A 16,312-nucleotide genomic window follows, 5' to 3' on the forward strand; every position below is an offset into this window, starting at 1 on the left:
TCCCCACTAGTGTCCTCAGTACCTGCCCTACACCTACACAGACACCTGGTTCAGGTGTCCTGAGGAGTGAAATCCAGGCAGGGCAGACACTGACAGACGCCAGTGATAACGTACCAAGTTCAGATTATCCCTTCCAGGTCTCCCTCTCTACACTGGGCAGTGACCACCAGCAATGTCCTCCCCCAGAGCTCCTCCCTGGTCCGGGGAGGGTGAGAATGACCAGACGCAGGCTTCTGGTGCTGGACGCTGTCCATCTGGCTCATCCTTCACCTGCACCTGTGTTCTTGAACTTCAGATGTAGACACAGACCGTCACCCATCATCTGAGAGAGTGGCCAGTACCCTGGGACATTATGAATTCACAGTTGTAACAAAAAGTAAACAAAAAAGTAGATTAGTTTCCTTTGGAAACAAAAATGTAACAAGTAGGTTTGAAGAGAAGAGGAAAGGTATTGTATCACTTCAATAAAAACACTGGCTATTCTGTGACCCTTGCAATTCCATATGAATTTTAAAATCAGCTTGTCAGTTTCTACGAAGAAGTCACTGAGATTCGGAAAAGGGTTGTGCTTAATCTGTAGGTCAGTTTAGGGTGTATGGCCATGTTGACAACGTCAAGTCTTCTGATCCATGAACATGGTGTGTCTTCCATTTATTTAGATCTTCTTTAATTTCTTTCAAAAAGATTTTGTAGTTTTCAGAATATAAATTTTGTATTTCTTTTGTTAAATATACTACTAAGTATTTTATTCTTGTTGACACTATTGTGAGTGAAATTTTCTTAATTTCATTTTTTGATTGTTTATTGCAAGCATACAGAAATACAATTAATTTTTATATATTGAGCTTGTATACTGCAATGTTGTTGTACTCATTTATTAGTTCTAATAGTCTTTTAGTGGATTACTTAGAATTTTTTATGTATAAGATCATGTCATCTTCAAACAGATATAGTTCTACTTCTTCCTATATCTGAACTCCTTTTATTTCTTTTTCTTGCCTAATTTCCCTGGCTACGGTGTTGAAGAGAAGTCATGAGAGCAGACATGCTTGTCTTGTTTCTGATCTTAGGGGGAAAGCATATAGACTTTCACCATTAACTATGTCATTAGCTGTGGTGTTTTCCTAGATGCCTTCTGTCAGCTTGAGGAGGTTTCCTTCTATTCCTAGTCTCTTGAGTGTTTTTATCATGAAAGGGTGTTGGATATTATCAAATGCTTTTTCTGAGTCTATTGAGATGATCATGTGATTTTTGGTTTTTTTATTTTATTAGTATGGTTTATTGCATTAATTGATTTTAGGGTGTTAAAACAACCTTGCATTCCTGAGATAAGTCCCACTTGGTCATGGTGAATGATTATTTTAATATGTTGCTGGACTTAGTTTGCTAGTATTTTGTTGAGGATTTTTGTGTCCATATTCATAGGAGATTTTGCTCTGTAGTTGTCTTTTCTTGTGATGTCTTTGGTGTGGAATCAGGGTAAAACTTTTATGAATGTAGGCTCATAAAATGAATTGAGAAGTGTTTTCTCATCTTCTAAATTTTAGAAGAGTTTTAAAGAATTAGTATTCTTTAAATGTTTGGTAGAATTCATCAGTGAAGCCATCTGGGCTTTTATTAGTGGGTAGTTTTTTCTCTACTAATTCAATCATTTCACTTGTCTAATCAGATTGTCTAATTCCTCTTGTGTCAGTTTTGGTAGCTCATGTGTTTCTCGAAATGTTTCCATTTCATCTCAGTAATCCAATTTGTTAGTGTACAATTGTTCATAATATTCCTTTATAATACTTTTTATTTCTGTAAAATCAGTGGTAATGTCCCCTCTTTCATTTCTGATTCTAGTTATTTGAGTCTTTTCTCTTTTCTTGGTCAATATAGCTAAAGGTTTGTCAATTATGTTGATCTTTTCAAAGAACAAGATTTTGGTTTCCTTGATTTTTCTCTGTTGATTTTCTGTTCTCTATTTCATTTATTTCCACTCTAATTTTTATTATTTCCTTCCTTCTGCTTGACTTAGGTTTGGTTTGGCCTTCCTTTTCCAGTGTCATAAAGTTTTTTTGAGATTTTTAATGCCCCTATTAATAAATAATAGGGGCATTTAATAGCTGTAAATTTCCTTCTAAGCACTGCTCTACCTGCCTCAGATTTGAGAGTTTCCCAAGCGCGGATGTAGGGAAGTGCTGTCCCAATTGAGACCCACAGAGGCAAAAGCATGAAAAGCAGGATGATTTTCATGGGAGGGGTTCCGTTTGGACCTTCTGCCCCTGCTTGCTGTCAAGACTAAGTGCAGCAATGCTCTGGGCCTGACCCGGCCACAGAAACCATCCTATTAATAATGCTTATGGCCTGGATCAGACGTGGAATAGATTCCAAACATGGCTGGAGGAGAGATCCTTCTGTCCCACCAGGAGCTGTCCCCAGAGCCCATTTACCCCCAGACCTGTGTGAACCCATGGGACTTGCTGTTGTGACTACATACTCAACATGTGGGTGCATGACTTCTACGTGTAAGCAGAAAGAGCTGTCCTCGCTATGAATAGGACTGACCCAAGGGAGCTGCTGAGAAGTTGCTGGAGAATCAGGTGGACGCAACAACAATAAAAGATGGGGGCGCTAGAATCGTGAAGGACTCTTAACTCAGATTGCCTCCCAAATGCCCATCAACTCCTGATTCCTTTGAAAGGAACCGGAACTAGAAATATGAGACACTGTTGCCAGTCACGACTGCTGCATGAGAGCATGTCCAGAAGCCCTGGGACTAGACAGAGCTGCCCCCCCCCACCCCGGTCTAAGACCATATTGATACTTATATAGTTTAACCGATACTTTTGACTAACCACCCAAACATGCCATGGTCAAGGTGGATGAATACCCCCAACTTCAGTTGAGACTGAGAACCCTCTGTAGGCGCTGCTGTGCCAGTGCCTTCAAGTTTAGAGTTGGTGTCGCTTTAATTTTGCCCAGAAGTCACCTCCTGCGCATCGTGGGGAGGGAAGTCCACCTTCCCCAGCTCCGCTCCTGAGCCCACACCTGAGGGGTAGGTGCAGTCCAGACCCTCAGGCTGGGTCCTACAGGGCCCTCGTGGGGACTGAAGTGTGAGAAAAGCTCCCATTGCCATCACAGGATAACGGTGACCACGACGATGACCATGCGGTTATTTTTAGCAGGGTGGGATGGGGCCGTGGCTGACCCACATCGGGCTGATATATTTTAAATGATGCAGCTGAGGGCTGAGTTGGCAGTGAGTCCTGCGGGCTCGGCACAGGAAGGATGGCAGCTGTGGGGGTCAGGGGGTGACGGGGGAGACCCAAGATAGGGAGCTGGAGCCCAGACCAGGGAGGGGCCGGTTGGGATCCGCTGGGATGGATGAGATGCCCACCCAGGGGGAGAAGAGGAAGGAGCAGTCAGCAGGGCAGGAAGGAATGGGGGTCAGGAAAAGTGAGCAGGGAGCAGGTTAAGAAAGAAGGAATCCACGTTGCAGAGGACCCATGTCTTGGACTCAGGTCTTAGTCGTGCAAACAGAGGGGCAAGCAGGGTGCTGCCCTGGAGGGTGCCACTGAAGCCCTGCAGGGGACATAGGCTGGGCAGAGTCAGAGAGGAGACGGGTGAGGGAGAAGTTAAGGAAGTGATTCTGTCTTGCATTTAAGATAGGAGAAACCCTGGCCTATTTACAAGAGGAAGGGGTGGAGCTAGTGGAGAGGTTAGGGCCCGCAGAGGGAGGGAGGGGTGCCCTGGGCGTGGGAGCCCTCAGTGGGCAGGGCAGACCTGCCAGCAGTGGGGACCAGGAGCCTGCAGACTGGACTCCCCAACGCTGCATGAGGAAGGGGAGGTGACGGATGGAGGGAATTCAGGAAGGAAGAAGACGTTATGTTCAACAAATGTCCATGACAATAGCAATGTTCCAGTGTGGGATATTTATTCTAATGTGTTTACACTGTGTTCATGTGTTTGACAATATCTCCAATACATATTTTAACACGTAGCAATATCATCACATGTAGCTTTGACTACATAATCAACATTTAAGTTTCCCTGCAAATTTACGCTAAACATGGATCCATGGAATAAACAGAGTAAATCATTCTTAAGCACAGCTTAACCATCCTCCATCTAACCACTTAAAAAAAATCACTGCTACACATTTGATTTTGCATTTTCTAGGCAGTATTTTCCTGTGCTCTTTAAGACAGAAGCATGAACCTCTGAAGAACTAAAATACAAGTATTTACATACAACATGATGGGAAGTGTTTCATGATATATAAATTAATATAACACAAGTTACTGTGTAGAAAAAAATAAATTTATGGTGAATAAATAAACTACAGCTTTATATATCAAGTAATATGTGGAGTATAAAAAGTAATTTCTATATATATACATACACATCTATATATATATATAAAAGTGTGTGTGTATTCCAGAGTATAAATATCATATGTACTTAAATATTTCATGTGAAGGAATAGATCATATTGCATCTGTTTTCAGTTCTGTAAGTTAAAATACTGATGGCATTTGGGGTCCCCTCTGATTACCACGGACCCCAGGATCTTCTTCCCGCTCCAAGGGTAGACACACCAGCAGAGCCCAGGCTCTCCTTCCAGGGATGTCTCGCACTGCGAAGAAAAGAAGCAAGGTCAAGAGCAGCCACTATGAAGCTGAGAGGGAGGTGGGGCTCCGTGCTGCCCAGTGCCACGTGGAGGGCGCGGCAGCTGAGAGCCAGGCCGTGGGCACCTCCAACCGGCCGTGGCCATGACTGAGGGCAAATCCTACACCATCCTGGTTCTCCTCGTAAAATGGAGACTAAGGGCAAGTGCCCAATGCAATAAGGAAGTCACACGTGTGTTGAACGGTACAGCGTGTGTACAACTGTCTGCTTCACGGCCCCTACAGCAGAGCTGCTGAGCCCGGAGGGAGCCTGCCCGTGTGTGGCCAACCTTGCTGTCGTAACCCCTGCCAAATCCCTTGTTTGTTATAAAGCACTTCCCGGTCCTCAGTTTCCCCCAGAAATATCCACGGAACCTAGGCTTCACTGAGTCCTAAAGGGCTCCTCAGAATTAGGTCTTGGTTTACTTAATCTCACTTATTATCTGGCAAGCCAAAAAAATGCTATTATATTTAATTATAAAGTTCATTTCCCTTTGTAGGGAGAAAAAAAGTAAGAGATGTCCAAACAGATACTCACTTTCCTAAGTAGAATTGTCCCGTTCCTCTCTATTACAGGTGAGACACTGAGATCCAGAACGCGAGGGGCCTGTGAAGGTCCCCACCTGCTCAGATTTGCTAGGTGATGGGGCAACGCTCGGTTCAGGGTCCCTGAGTGCACACTGGCTTTGAGCATTGAGCTGGTCTTCAGGCTACCAGGGGGCTAGTGGCTCCTACTCCCAGAGGGGTAGGTCTTGCATAATATGATCGGTTATGTGGTTTTACGTTTCTTACTGGAGCTGGACACCCTGTTTGCTGAAAGGCTGGCGCTTGGCAGGGGTGTGGGCGTCAGGGGCTGTCGCGTGAGGATGCACATACCTGTTTGCTATGATAGAATCCATTCTTGTTGCAGTTTGGCAGATAAAATTTGTAAAGTTTGTCTCCTGACTTCTGCTGCTCCCTGGCTAATCTGTCCAGCACTTGGTAGAGTTCTCGCTGGCAGGGCTCCTGAAAGAAAAGTTTGACATTGGGGTAAATGACAAGAAACAGTGTATTATTAGCCTAAAAGGGGAGCGGATGTAAGAGGTTCTGTGTGGGCTCTGAGAACAGGCCTGGACCCACTTTCCCTGGGCCTCACTCTCTCACCTATAAAAGGAGGGTGGTTAGTCTCTGTTCTGAGCTGTTAAGATAAAGGATGGGAACCCCATGCCCTCCCTCACTGAACATTCACTAAACACTTGCAGGAGACCAGAGCATCACCAATGCCATGATCTCTCTGACTCTCCTGCCCCCCGTGAGTAATTCTGGCACCAGTGATCTGGTTGAAAGGAGAATGGGCACCACTCTGTGAATGGAGAACTTAGTAGCAGAGATTTCTAAATTTTGAACAACGTTCCTCTGTAATCTACAAGGTCAGCTCCCATAAAGCAAATTCGTTGAGGATTAAGGCATTCATCTGGACAATCTGAGATAAGCATGAACTTTTCTCTATTTGTCATCATTTCAGGATGAAACTCTGAAGTGTCTAGAAAATGGTTCAATCTCCACTTTTCTGGGTATGCATGTTTGTAGAAGTGAGTTTCTTTCTTTTTTTCACAAATGAACCCAAGTCACTCCAACTTTGATTCTTTGTCGCCCTCAAGTGGTAGGACTAAAAACATACATCATTTAAGATGCTACAAGGGAGTTAGTGCTTCATGGGGATAGAGCTTCAGTTTGGGAAGATGAAAAAGTTCTCAAGATGGACGGTCGTGATAGATAGTGGCAGAATAATGTGACTGTACTTAACGTAACTAAACTTTAAAATGATTAAAATCCTAAATTTTATGTTATGAATATTTTACCACAATTTCTTAAAAAGGGGGGGGAAGATGGGATGGGGGAGGAGGATGTTAAGAATAGCTCAGTGCTCCTTAGACACTGCCAGTCTGATACCCTTATTTTAGAGATGAGCTCAGAGATGTGAAGTAATGTATCTAAGGTTGCACAGCACGAACTGCATTTTCTTTCCATCCAGAGGGCTCCTCTGCTGAAAGCCCTTGGGTTAAAAGCTCCCAAAGCTAAGCTGAGAAATGTCTGTGAGGCTTGGGGAAGGAACTTGTTTATATCTAGGGCTCAGGACCGGACCTGCAGGGCCCAGCAGATTCAAGCTAGAGGCTCCACCTACCCCGAGGCTCTCACCTTCCGGTTTTTGATGTCGGTGGTCTCCAGAGCCTTCATGCTCTCATAATTACTGATGGCGTTCCAGAGGATGGGCAGGTCCTCACTGGACTCAACCATCAGGTGGAAATTGTCCAGAAGCTGCTCCTGGGTCATCTCTGAGCTCTCAGGGGACACGTTCTCTGGGATGGCAGGGTCCTCTGCCTCTGAAAATGGAAAAACGAAAACCCATGAGCCTCCCACTGAAGCATCTGCACCTGTGCCCCCCTCCCCTGAAGCTGCTTCCCTTCCCACAAAACCGGACTGGGTCATGCTGACCCAGAGTTTTGCCTACTCCCTCTTTAAAGGAACTTCTGATGGTTTCCAGGTAGAGGGATGACCCAACAGCAATACCAATGGCAAGAGTGCCCTGTGTTTCTGCTTCTAAAGTAGCCAAATGCACATTTGTCAAAGCCCGGGAAGAGCTCTGAGAAAGCCATGGATTACAATTCAATTCCTGACGCCATCCTCAGCTTTCCCATCCATAAAATGGGCATTTTTAGTAATTCCCTGTGAACAGGTGGTAGGGTTTGTTTAGAGGTGGGGTCTAGATTGCAGCTCTACTCTCTTCTTTTCCAGGGGCTCTGCCTTCCCACAGAGTGACTTCTTTGCAACCCTGGGAACAGGGAGGGTCACCAGATTTCTTGCAGAGTCCTGGGGTTTGGATTTGGTGCATGGACAGAATGATAGAGAACTGGCTCTCCTGAGGGAACCTGGGGGGACACCCTCTCCTTTGAGGACCACAGAGATGACTCTGAAGGCAGAGAACCAGGAGGAAAACCGTCCCCACCGTGGAAGGGTGACGCGCTCCAGCAGATCCCTATCAGGGCATAGAGCCACAAGATCCCTCCAAGAATCACGGAATCACTGGACATACAGCTGCCCCGACAGGGAGGTAGGGAGAGGGGGTAGAGGAGGGTGTATTTCCTCTGCTTCCCACTACAAATAAATCACTGCTAAATTCAGGAAAGTTCTGATTGTCAGGTTCTGAGGAGGCAGCACACACATCAACCAGTGTTTTTCTATGGCAATGAACGCAAGTGAAGTTTTTAGCCTGAACTTTCACATTATGTTCTGTAAACATCTGGGAAGCACATACTGTCTGCACAGGACATATATTTCAAAGGACATTCCAAACACCTCCCAGGAGGCCAGCAGTACAGGCTCCCACTGCAGGCCTTCCCGGAAACTAATGCATTGGCAGGGAGGAGAGCCAGCAGCGTCTGGTGTGGCACCCCGCTGCCTGGGCACCCCATCGCCTCCCTCTTCTGGGTTTCTATAGATCAGTCGGCTGCCGAGGTGGTCTGGGCTCCCTCCCCAGCTCTCCCACCAAGTTGTGTGTGTCCTGCCTTACCCTAAGCGCCCCCTGCAGGACCACACAACGATGGGGTTCATCTGGGTGACAAATCCTTTCCCCTTACAGGTTTTGGCTGCAAGCTCTGAGCCTGGCCGGGTTTGCTCCCCACTGGCTCTGGGCTTTGGTGGAGCCCCCGCCCCTGCCCGCCCCAGTCCCCCACCCCATCTGTCCCAGGGGAGGGCCCCGGGCGGGGAGACGGTTGGTACCTGTGGCCTCGGCGCTGGGCGCGGGCATGCAGGCGCCCCGGCCGCGGGTGAGGGCGTACAGGGGCCGAGCCTCCCCGGGCAGGGCGCGGCAGCTGAGCCCATGGGCGCAGCGCGCAGTGGCCACGCCGCATGCGGCGTCCAGCGGCAGGGCGCACGTGGGGCAGCAGCCGCAGCCGGCGGGCCGGGTGAGCTCCGGGCACGAGGCGGGCACGGGAGGGCAGAGCGCCAGCCTCTCGGCGGAGCAAGGCGCGCAGCGCCAGGGCTGGGGAGCGCCAGCGGCTGAGCCGAGCTGAACGGCCAGCGAGAGCAGAAGCGGCCAGGCGCGGACAGCGGGGACTTCGGGCATCGCCGGGCAGCGGTGGCGGTCAGGAGCCGGTGCTCGCTAGGCGGTGGCGGCGGCGCGCTGGCCGATGCTGGCTGAGCGGAGGCTGATGCTCGCTGGGCGCCGGTGCGCCTTATGAAGGGCGCCGGCCGGGCCACCTGAACCAGCGGTTAATGATTGGCGGCGCCGCGTGCTCGCGGCCGGTGTTCAAAATAAGTTTGTTTTGGTTGTAGGCGCACTGCCCTACGCAAACCGTGGGTAGAAGGAGGGCAAACGGTGCAGGTTTCAGACTGTGTTTGTCCTGTTGTTAGGGTTTCAGACTGTGTTTGTCCTGGAGCCAAAGTGCAATTCCAGCCAGGAGCGCACAGCCACGTGGAGGGTGGCGCTTGCTTGTTTCGTTCAAGGGGCATCTTCAGGCTGAGTCTGCCGGCGGTCCCCGGAAGACCCAGGGAAAGCAAGAGAGATGAGCTGGGCAAGGCCAGCGCATTGGCCAGTTTTCAAGTGGGGAAATCAAGGCCCAGGCAGAGGAAGGAAGGATGGGCTTAGATAGAAGCCAGGTGTTTGAAAGCCCTGGCGGGTTCTCAGTGGCAAAGCCCAGAACGGTTTCTCCCTCTGCAGAAAGAAGACCAACAGGCCCCTTAACTGCTGTCTTGAGAGCCTTTCGCAGGAGGAAAGAAGGAAGGAAAGGGACAGTTCCTCCCAGGGCTGATGCCGCGCTCGCTAATGTCACCACAGCCCCCAGAGACCCACCTTGTTAACTGAGCTTCCAGAGAGGAGAGGGACTCAGAGACAGGGCGAGGGTGCAGAACCAAGCCCAGACCCCAGCTTCCTCTGACTTTCAGCCTCCGACCAGATTTTTATCAGCAGTTGATGACCAAGGCTTTCTCTTTAGTTAGAATTCCTGTTTCTGAATATCCTCTTGAGTGGAAAGAAAAATGTCGCTGTACCTTCAGAGACAGTGAGATGTGGCCCTGCCCTCGTCCAGATGCCGCAGGTACTCTCACTGGCACCCGGTCCCTGGAAATCAGGCAGCTATTGACAAGAACAAGGCAGCTTTATATTTACTGATGGAGAAAAATCTCCAAGGTTTGTAATATTATGCAAGTTAAGTAAAATTTCCAAGTGAAGTAAAACTAAGGAGGCACAGAATATGCCATTGTTTGTGTACAAAAAAGTAATATGAATGTATATGTCACTGTGATTCTAAATGTATTGAATATTCTGAGAAGAATATGAAGAAACTGATACCACTGCCTGCCTTGGAGGGGAGGTGTGAAATTAGGTGACTGGGGAAGAGACTGGTTTTCCCTTCCCACTCTTTTTTATCCTTCTGGATTCACATTATCTAGTAAATACTATGGTTTTTTGGTATTATCAGGTACTTACATTATCAGTTATATTATCTATCTCAAAAAGAAACAAATTGAAATTAATTTACTAGCTTTTTTTTCTAGTTACTTCACTGGCTCTGTGGCCTTGGGAAAGTTACTTGCCTTGTGTTCTGCCACTATTATATCAATAAATTGTCACCCCTGCCCCCCAGCATGTCCTCAGGAACAACCAAAATAAGGTTGGTGAAAACACTTGCAGTTGGATGTTCACTATCATGTTGGTCATTATTTTTACAAAGCAAAGGTCAGTGTCTGGTTCAGGAGCAGACCAATGGTTTTGACTTTTTTAACTTTATTTTTGAGGTGAGTTCCTAAAGGATTTCATTTCCCCAAAAGAACTTGTGCTCTGAATTTTCTCTCTGGACTTCCTCAATTTAGAATCAGCGTGCCCACTTGAAACGTTTTCTTAATGACACACATGAAAGAGAGAATCATCTGGTAAATATCTGGGGCCCACCTACTGCGTGCCTGGCAATTTGCCAGCCCTGTACAGTTCACCCAGTTGTGCGCTCGCCTGGTGAGGTCCCTCCCTCCCTCTCTGAGGTCTCCTTCATCCTGCACGTAGTGGAAATTCCTCTCCTGGTGAATCGATTTCCCAAATGTTTCCTAGGCTTGAGTCATAGCAGCAGCAAACCAAATGGCCACCAACGCAGAGAGAGCTCTCCCTGCTTCCAACCCCGTCAACACAAATGGACAGAGCTCTTCCTCGAGGCCTGTGTGGGCCGTCTGTCCCCTCTCTCCTGTGAGGGTGAGCTGCCCTCCCCTGGAAGGTCAAGTGGTGGCTTCTCCTGTGCTCATTTCTGGGTGCATCTTGAATCCCAGGCCCCACCGCCCACTGGCTGGCACCCAGAGCCTGGCCTGGCCTTCCATGCCCCCCGTGGTCTGACCCCAAGGTCTGGCCCCTATTAGCATGAGGGGGCACTCCTGCTGGGGGCACTGAGCTACAGGGTGGAGCAGAGAGGGAGCCCCTCCCTAGGTGTCATAGACTCGGAGCCTCCCCCGCCTCCCCTAATCCCAGCCCTGCAGACTCCTGCTCATTTTCCAGGCTCAGTGTCCCTCCACCCCAACTCAAGAAGAAAAAAAACCACTGTCATACCTCCATGACTTTCTTCTTGCTGTTCTCCATGAGTGAATTTTCCTCACCCTACCGTCTACATCTCCCTACCATCCACATCTCCCTATCATCCACGTCTCCCTACCGTCCGCATCTCCCTACCATCCACATCTCCCTCCCATCCACGTCTCCCTATCATTCATGTCTCCCTACCGTCCACATCTCCCTACCGTCCACATCCCCCTATCATCCACGTCCCCCTACCGTCCACGTCTCCCTACCGTCCACGTCTCCCTCCCGTCCATGTCTCCCTACCGTCTGCATCTCCCAACCGTCCACATCTCCCTATCATTCATGTCTCCCTACCATCCACATCTCCCTACCATCCACATCTCCCTACCATCCACATCTCCCTATCATCCACGTCTCCCTACCGTCTACATCTCCCTACCGTCCGCATCTCCCTACCGTCCACGTCTCCCTACCGTCTACATCTCCCTACCGTCCGCATCTCCCTACAGTCCACGTCTCCCTACCGTCCACATCCCCCTACCATCCACGTCTCCCTACCGTCCACATCCCCCTATCATCCACGTCTCCCTACCATTCTTGTCTCCCTACCATCCACGTCCCCCTATCATCCACATCTCTCTGTCATCCACATCTTCATGGTGTTGGTGAAGATGTTCTGCCCCTTTTCCATCCCTCAGGATCCACCTGAAGTTCCTCTCCCCTGAGAAGCCTTCCCGGCAGCTCCCAGGTAGAATGAGGTGCCCCCTCTGCATTTCCGAAGAGTGGGACAATGGGTTAGGGGCACGCTGAAGAGCTACATAAACCTGCATTTACCTGTGTGTCTCCTGCTAGGCTGGGTGGGCAGGGGACAGGCTCACAGAGGCCCCTGCCCCATTCATGCCCAGGGCACTAATGGTGCCCCAGCCCATCCTCCTAAGGACTATAGAGTCCAAGAGCCAGGCACGCCTGGATGCAGAGCATGGGAAGCGGGGGTGGCGGGGGGACGGGGAGCCGTGGTCTCCTATACGTGAACTGTAGGTACCTGGCACCTGGCTGTGCTCGCCAGACTTGCCAGGGGTCCTCCCCAAGAGCTCAAGAGGTAGGTCTTATCACACCAGCTGGGGGTGAAGCCCCCCTTTGCCCAAACCGAAGCTGGTACCCTTCATGCTGAGCCACATAGACACTTGAGGTAAGGAAGGGCCAATATTATCTGTGTATGCAAGGGCAATTGGGAGTATATTTGGGGGGACAGGGGTGAAAAGTAGCTTTGGGGGTACATATGGGAAGTTTTCAGTGCCAGCTACAGAATCTGTATCTTACCAACTAGGCAAAACAAAGCATTACACTCGTGGAGCTCCAGTGACACAGAAGATGCCTGGCACTCTGCTTCCTCAGCCCCCATTGTAAATCTGCCTGCAGAGGAAAGGAGACCACTGTTGCCGTCACAGAAAAGCAGAGGAGCTGCATGGAATCTGGGCAGTCCCTCTGTGTGGCCCCAGGAGACACGACCTGAATGGGGCTGCACACAGCGTCTTTGCTGCTAATTTCATGATGCTTCACAGCACACCACCTCTGGTTGCAGCTCCAAGAACTCAGCTCCAAGAGTTACATCAACCCCTAAAGGACAGGCGTGGGAGCTCCCCAGCAAGACGGCCTGTGCTGGCACCTTGGATTCCACGTCCTGCATATTACGTAACCTACCTGCGCCTCAGTTTCTGTGTCTATAAAATGGGGATAATGCAGAGGCTGGCACAGTCAGCCCTGCATAAATGTGAGCTGTCACCAGCATCCTCAGCCACAGGGTGCGCTTGCAGAGCAGAGGATGATGAAACTGCGTGGGGCCTTCCGTCACCTGCTGTTTCCAATTCTGCCTCCGTGTTACGAGCTGCTTACTCACCACCAGCTGGAAAATTGGGCAATCGGTGCTCCGAAAAACAATGCAAAGGTCAAGGGCAAAATCAGATTTTCAAAGGGAGAGAACGCTGCAATCCAGAGGACCCTCCAAGGGAAGTTGTTTTTAACCCGGGGGAAAAAAAACAAAAAGATGTTCTGCCGTGTTCCCCGATCGATGGACACAGCGAATGATGCAAATCTTGCAAAGGCCTGGCCTGCTGCCCGGCTCCTGAGCGATAAAGGACACCGCTCCGCAAACTGAGGGCAAGTCTACTCCCCCTGCTAATCAAAGTGGAAAAGCAAACCTCTCTTTTGTCACGTCAACACAGCCCAGATCCTAAACACAGGAGCTCAGTGTGCCCGGGGCGGGGCCAGCGCCCGAGGGCCCCGTGGAAAGACCAGGGTTTAATCTGTACTTTGGCAGGTCACCCACCCTGCATTCCCATTTGGGGTGCCACTGGGGTTGGGATACAAGTGCCAGACACGTGGATGGTGCTCAAGGGTAATCACTCCCTTGCTCTCCTCCTGCACCAGGGGCCTCAGTCGTGGTCTAGACCGGCCTCACATCACCTGGGCCTGGATAGAAATGCATATTCCCAGGTCCCACCCAGATGCTCGGCGATGGGGGCTGGCCCTCTGTTTTCACAAGCTCTCCAGAGGACCCTGATGCTTGCTCAAGTTTGAGGGCATTTAGAAGACCCACGCCATCCCACTCCCACTCAAAACCACACCATAAGAAGCTGGCAGCGGAGAGTTCAGGGCAGGGTAACGGATAGAACAGTCGTTGCCGTACTTGGGTGGGGTGGGCAGCATGAGGCGATGGAAATATCTTGGAAAGACACAAGAGACCTGAGCCCTCCCGTCTCGATTCTGCTGCTTACCCCAGATGAACTGTGTGAGTCATTTCCAGCCAGAATTCACTGCCCCGTGTAGCAGCCAAGAGTCTGCCCATGGGCTACGGGAAATCCCTAGCCTCTCTGCTACGTTAGGCATAATGCTGTATGGTTAAGCGTTGATGATCATTTTTTGGTGATGAGTTCTGTGGTTTCATAGATGGTTAAAAGTGTCCATGACTTCAATGAGGAGAAGAGATTGCTGCACCAGACTGGCCCCGTGATGTCCCCCAGGAAGTCCACCCTCTCCAGCTCTCTGCACAAAGACCTTAATATGTCTATGGACACATCAGTCAACCTCAGACGTCCGGGATCCCCCTCACCAAGCCCCACCGAACCCACACAGGGGCAGCAGGGTGTCTCCCACCCACAGAACTCAGCAACAGTGTAGTACTCTGTTCATGCCTTCCAGGCATGAGGTTACACAACTCTGCTAATTCTCTGACCTGGGCAAAGGGCAGGGACTCTGGGCCGACAAGTGGGGGATTGCCTCCTGCATTATAATTTCTAGTCCATCACATAGGGCGCTGTCACCTACATCACGTGTGCACATCATGGGGGCATCTCACCCACATTACAGCGTGAACATCTGTGGGTGCCATCACCAGGCAGAGTGAATAAGTGTTCTTTTGCTCCACAAACTTTTCATTGGTTGGTATTGTCAGTATCTGGATTTGGGTCATTCTAATAGTTGTGTGCTTGTATCTGTGTTGTAATTTGCATTTCCCAGATGAAATATGAAGTGGAGAATTTTTTCATGTGCTTAGCTGCCATCTGTTTGTCTTCTTTAGGGATGTGTCTCGGAAGGCCTTTGACCATTTATTAATCAAGTTGTTTGTTTTCTTATTTTGGGGTTTTAACTGTTCTTTTAGCATTTTAGCCAACAGCTCTTTATTAGATTTGTCTTTTGCAAATATTTTCTCCTGGTCTGTGGGTTTTCGTTTCATTCTCTTAACATGTTCTCTCACAGATCGGAAGTTTTTCATTTTATTGAAATCCAGCTTATAAATTTTTGTTTTATTGTGTCATGTGTTTGGTGTTGTATCTATAAAAGTCATCACCATACCCAAGATCATCTAGGTTTTCTCCTAGGTAATCTTCTAAGAATTTATAGTTTTGCATTTTACATGTAGTTCTGTGATCCATTTTGAGTTAATTTTTGTGAAGAGTGTAAGGTCTGTGTCTAGATTTTTTTTGTTTTTCTTTTTTTTTTTTTGCTTGTAGATGTGTAGTTGTTCCAGCACCATTTGTTGAAAAGGCTATCTTACTGGACTGTATTACCCTTGTTCCTTTGTACAAGACCAGTTGATGATATTAATGGGATTCTATTTTGGGACTCCCTAAACTGCTCCACTGCTCTATTTGTCTATTAATTCATCAATATCACACTCTATGCTATAGAATTATACATTTATATATTATCTATTTACTATAGATTTATAATAAATCTTGAAGTCATGTAATATCAGTCTTCCAACTTTGTTCTTCATCAATATCATGTTGGCTATTCTGGGTCTTTTGCCTCTCCATATAAAATTTAGAATCAGTTTGTCAATATCTACAAACTAACTTAGTGATTTTGATTGGGATTGTCTTGAATCCATATTTAAGTTGGGAAGAACTGAACTCTTGACGATATTGAGTCTTCCTAACCATGATTAAATTCCATTTAATTTATTAAATTATTTATTAATTTCTTCTTTGATCTCATTCATCAGAGTATTGTTTTCCCCATATAGATTGTGTACATATTTTCTTACATTTATACACAAGTATTTCATTTTGGGGGGTGCTAATGTAAATGGTGTTGTGCTTTTAATTTCAAATTCCACTTATTTACTGCTGTATTCAAAAGGGATTGACTTTGGAGATTGGTTCAAGATGGTGGAGTAAAAGAAGGTGCGCTCACTTCCTCTTGCGAGAGCACTGGAATCACAACTAACTGCTGAACAGTCATCAACAGGAAGACACTGGAACTCACCAAAAAAGATACCCCACATCCAAAGACAAAGGAGAAGCTGCAATGAGACGGTAGGAGGGGCTCAATCACAATAAAAACAAACCCCACAACTGCTGGGTGGGTGACTCACAAATTGGAGAATGCTTATACCACAGAAGTCCACCCACTGGAGTGAAGATTCTGAGCCCCACGTCAGGCTTCCCAACCTGGGGGTCCGGCAATGGGAGGAGGAATTCCTAGAGAATAAGACTTTGAAGTCTAGGGGGATTTGATTGCAGGACTTTGACAGGACTAGGGGAAACAGAGACTCCACTCTTGGAGGGCACACAGAAAGCCGTGTGCACTTCAGGACCCAGGGGAGGGAGCAGTGACCCCATAG

The 16,312-nt window shown here is 48.3% G+C and overlaps 1 protein-coding gene across 1 annotated transcript; it reads right to left on the bottom strand.

Annotated features, from left to right (window-relative positions):
• Nucleotides 1-3,912: 3,912 nt before the first annotated feature.
• On the bottom strand, nucleotides 3,913-8,837 carry IGFBP1 (insulin like growth factor binding protein 1). The gene is made up of 4 exons (XM_061197547.1): nucleotides 8,409-8,837; nucleotides 6,828-7,012; nucleotides 5,526-5,654; nucleotides 3,913-4,618 (listed from the first exon to the last, which is right to left on the bottom strand). The coding sequence occupies exons 1-4, from the start codon at nucleotides 8,752-8,754 to the stop codon at nucleotides 4,487-4,489; spliced, it is 792 nt and encodes a 263-aa protein (XP_061053530.1). The 5' UTR covers nucleotides 8,755-8,837; the 3' UTR covers nucleotides 3,913-4,486.
• Nucleotides 8,838-16,312: the final 7,475 nt, after the last annotated feature.

Source organism: Eubalaena glacialis, chromosome 8, assembly GCF_028564815.1.
Source record: "Eubalaena glacialis isolate mEubGla1 chromosome 8, mEubGla1.1.hap2.+ XY, whole genome shotgun sequence".
Lineage (NCBI taxonomy): Eukaryota > Metazoa > Chordata > Mammalia > Artiodactyla > Balaenidae > Eubalaena > Eubalaena glacialis.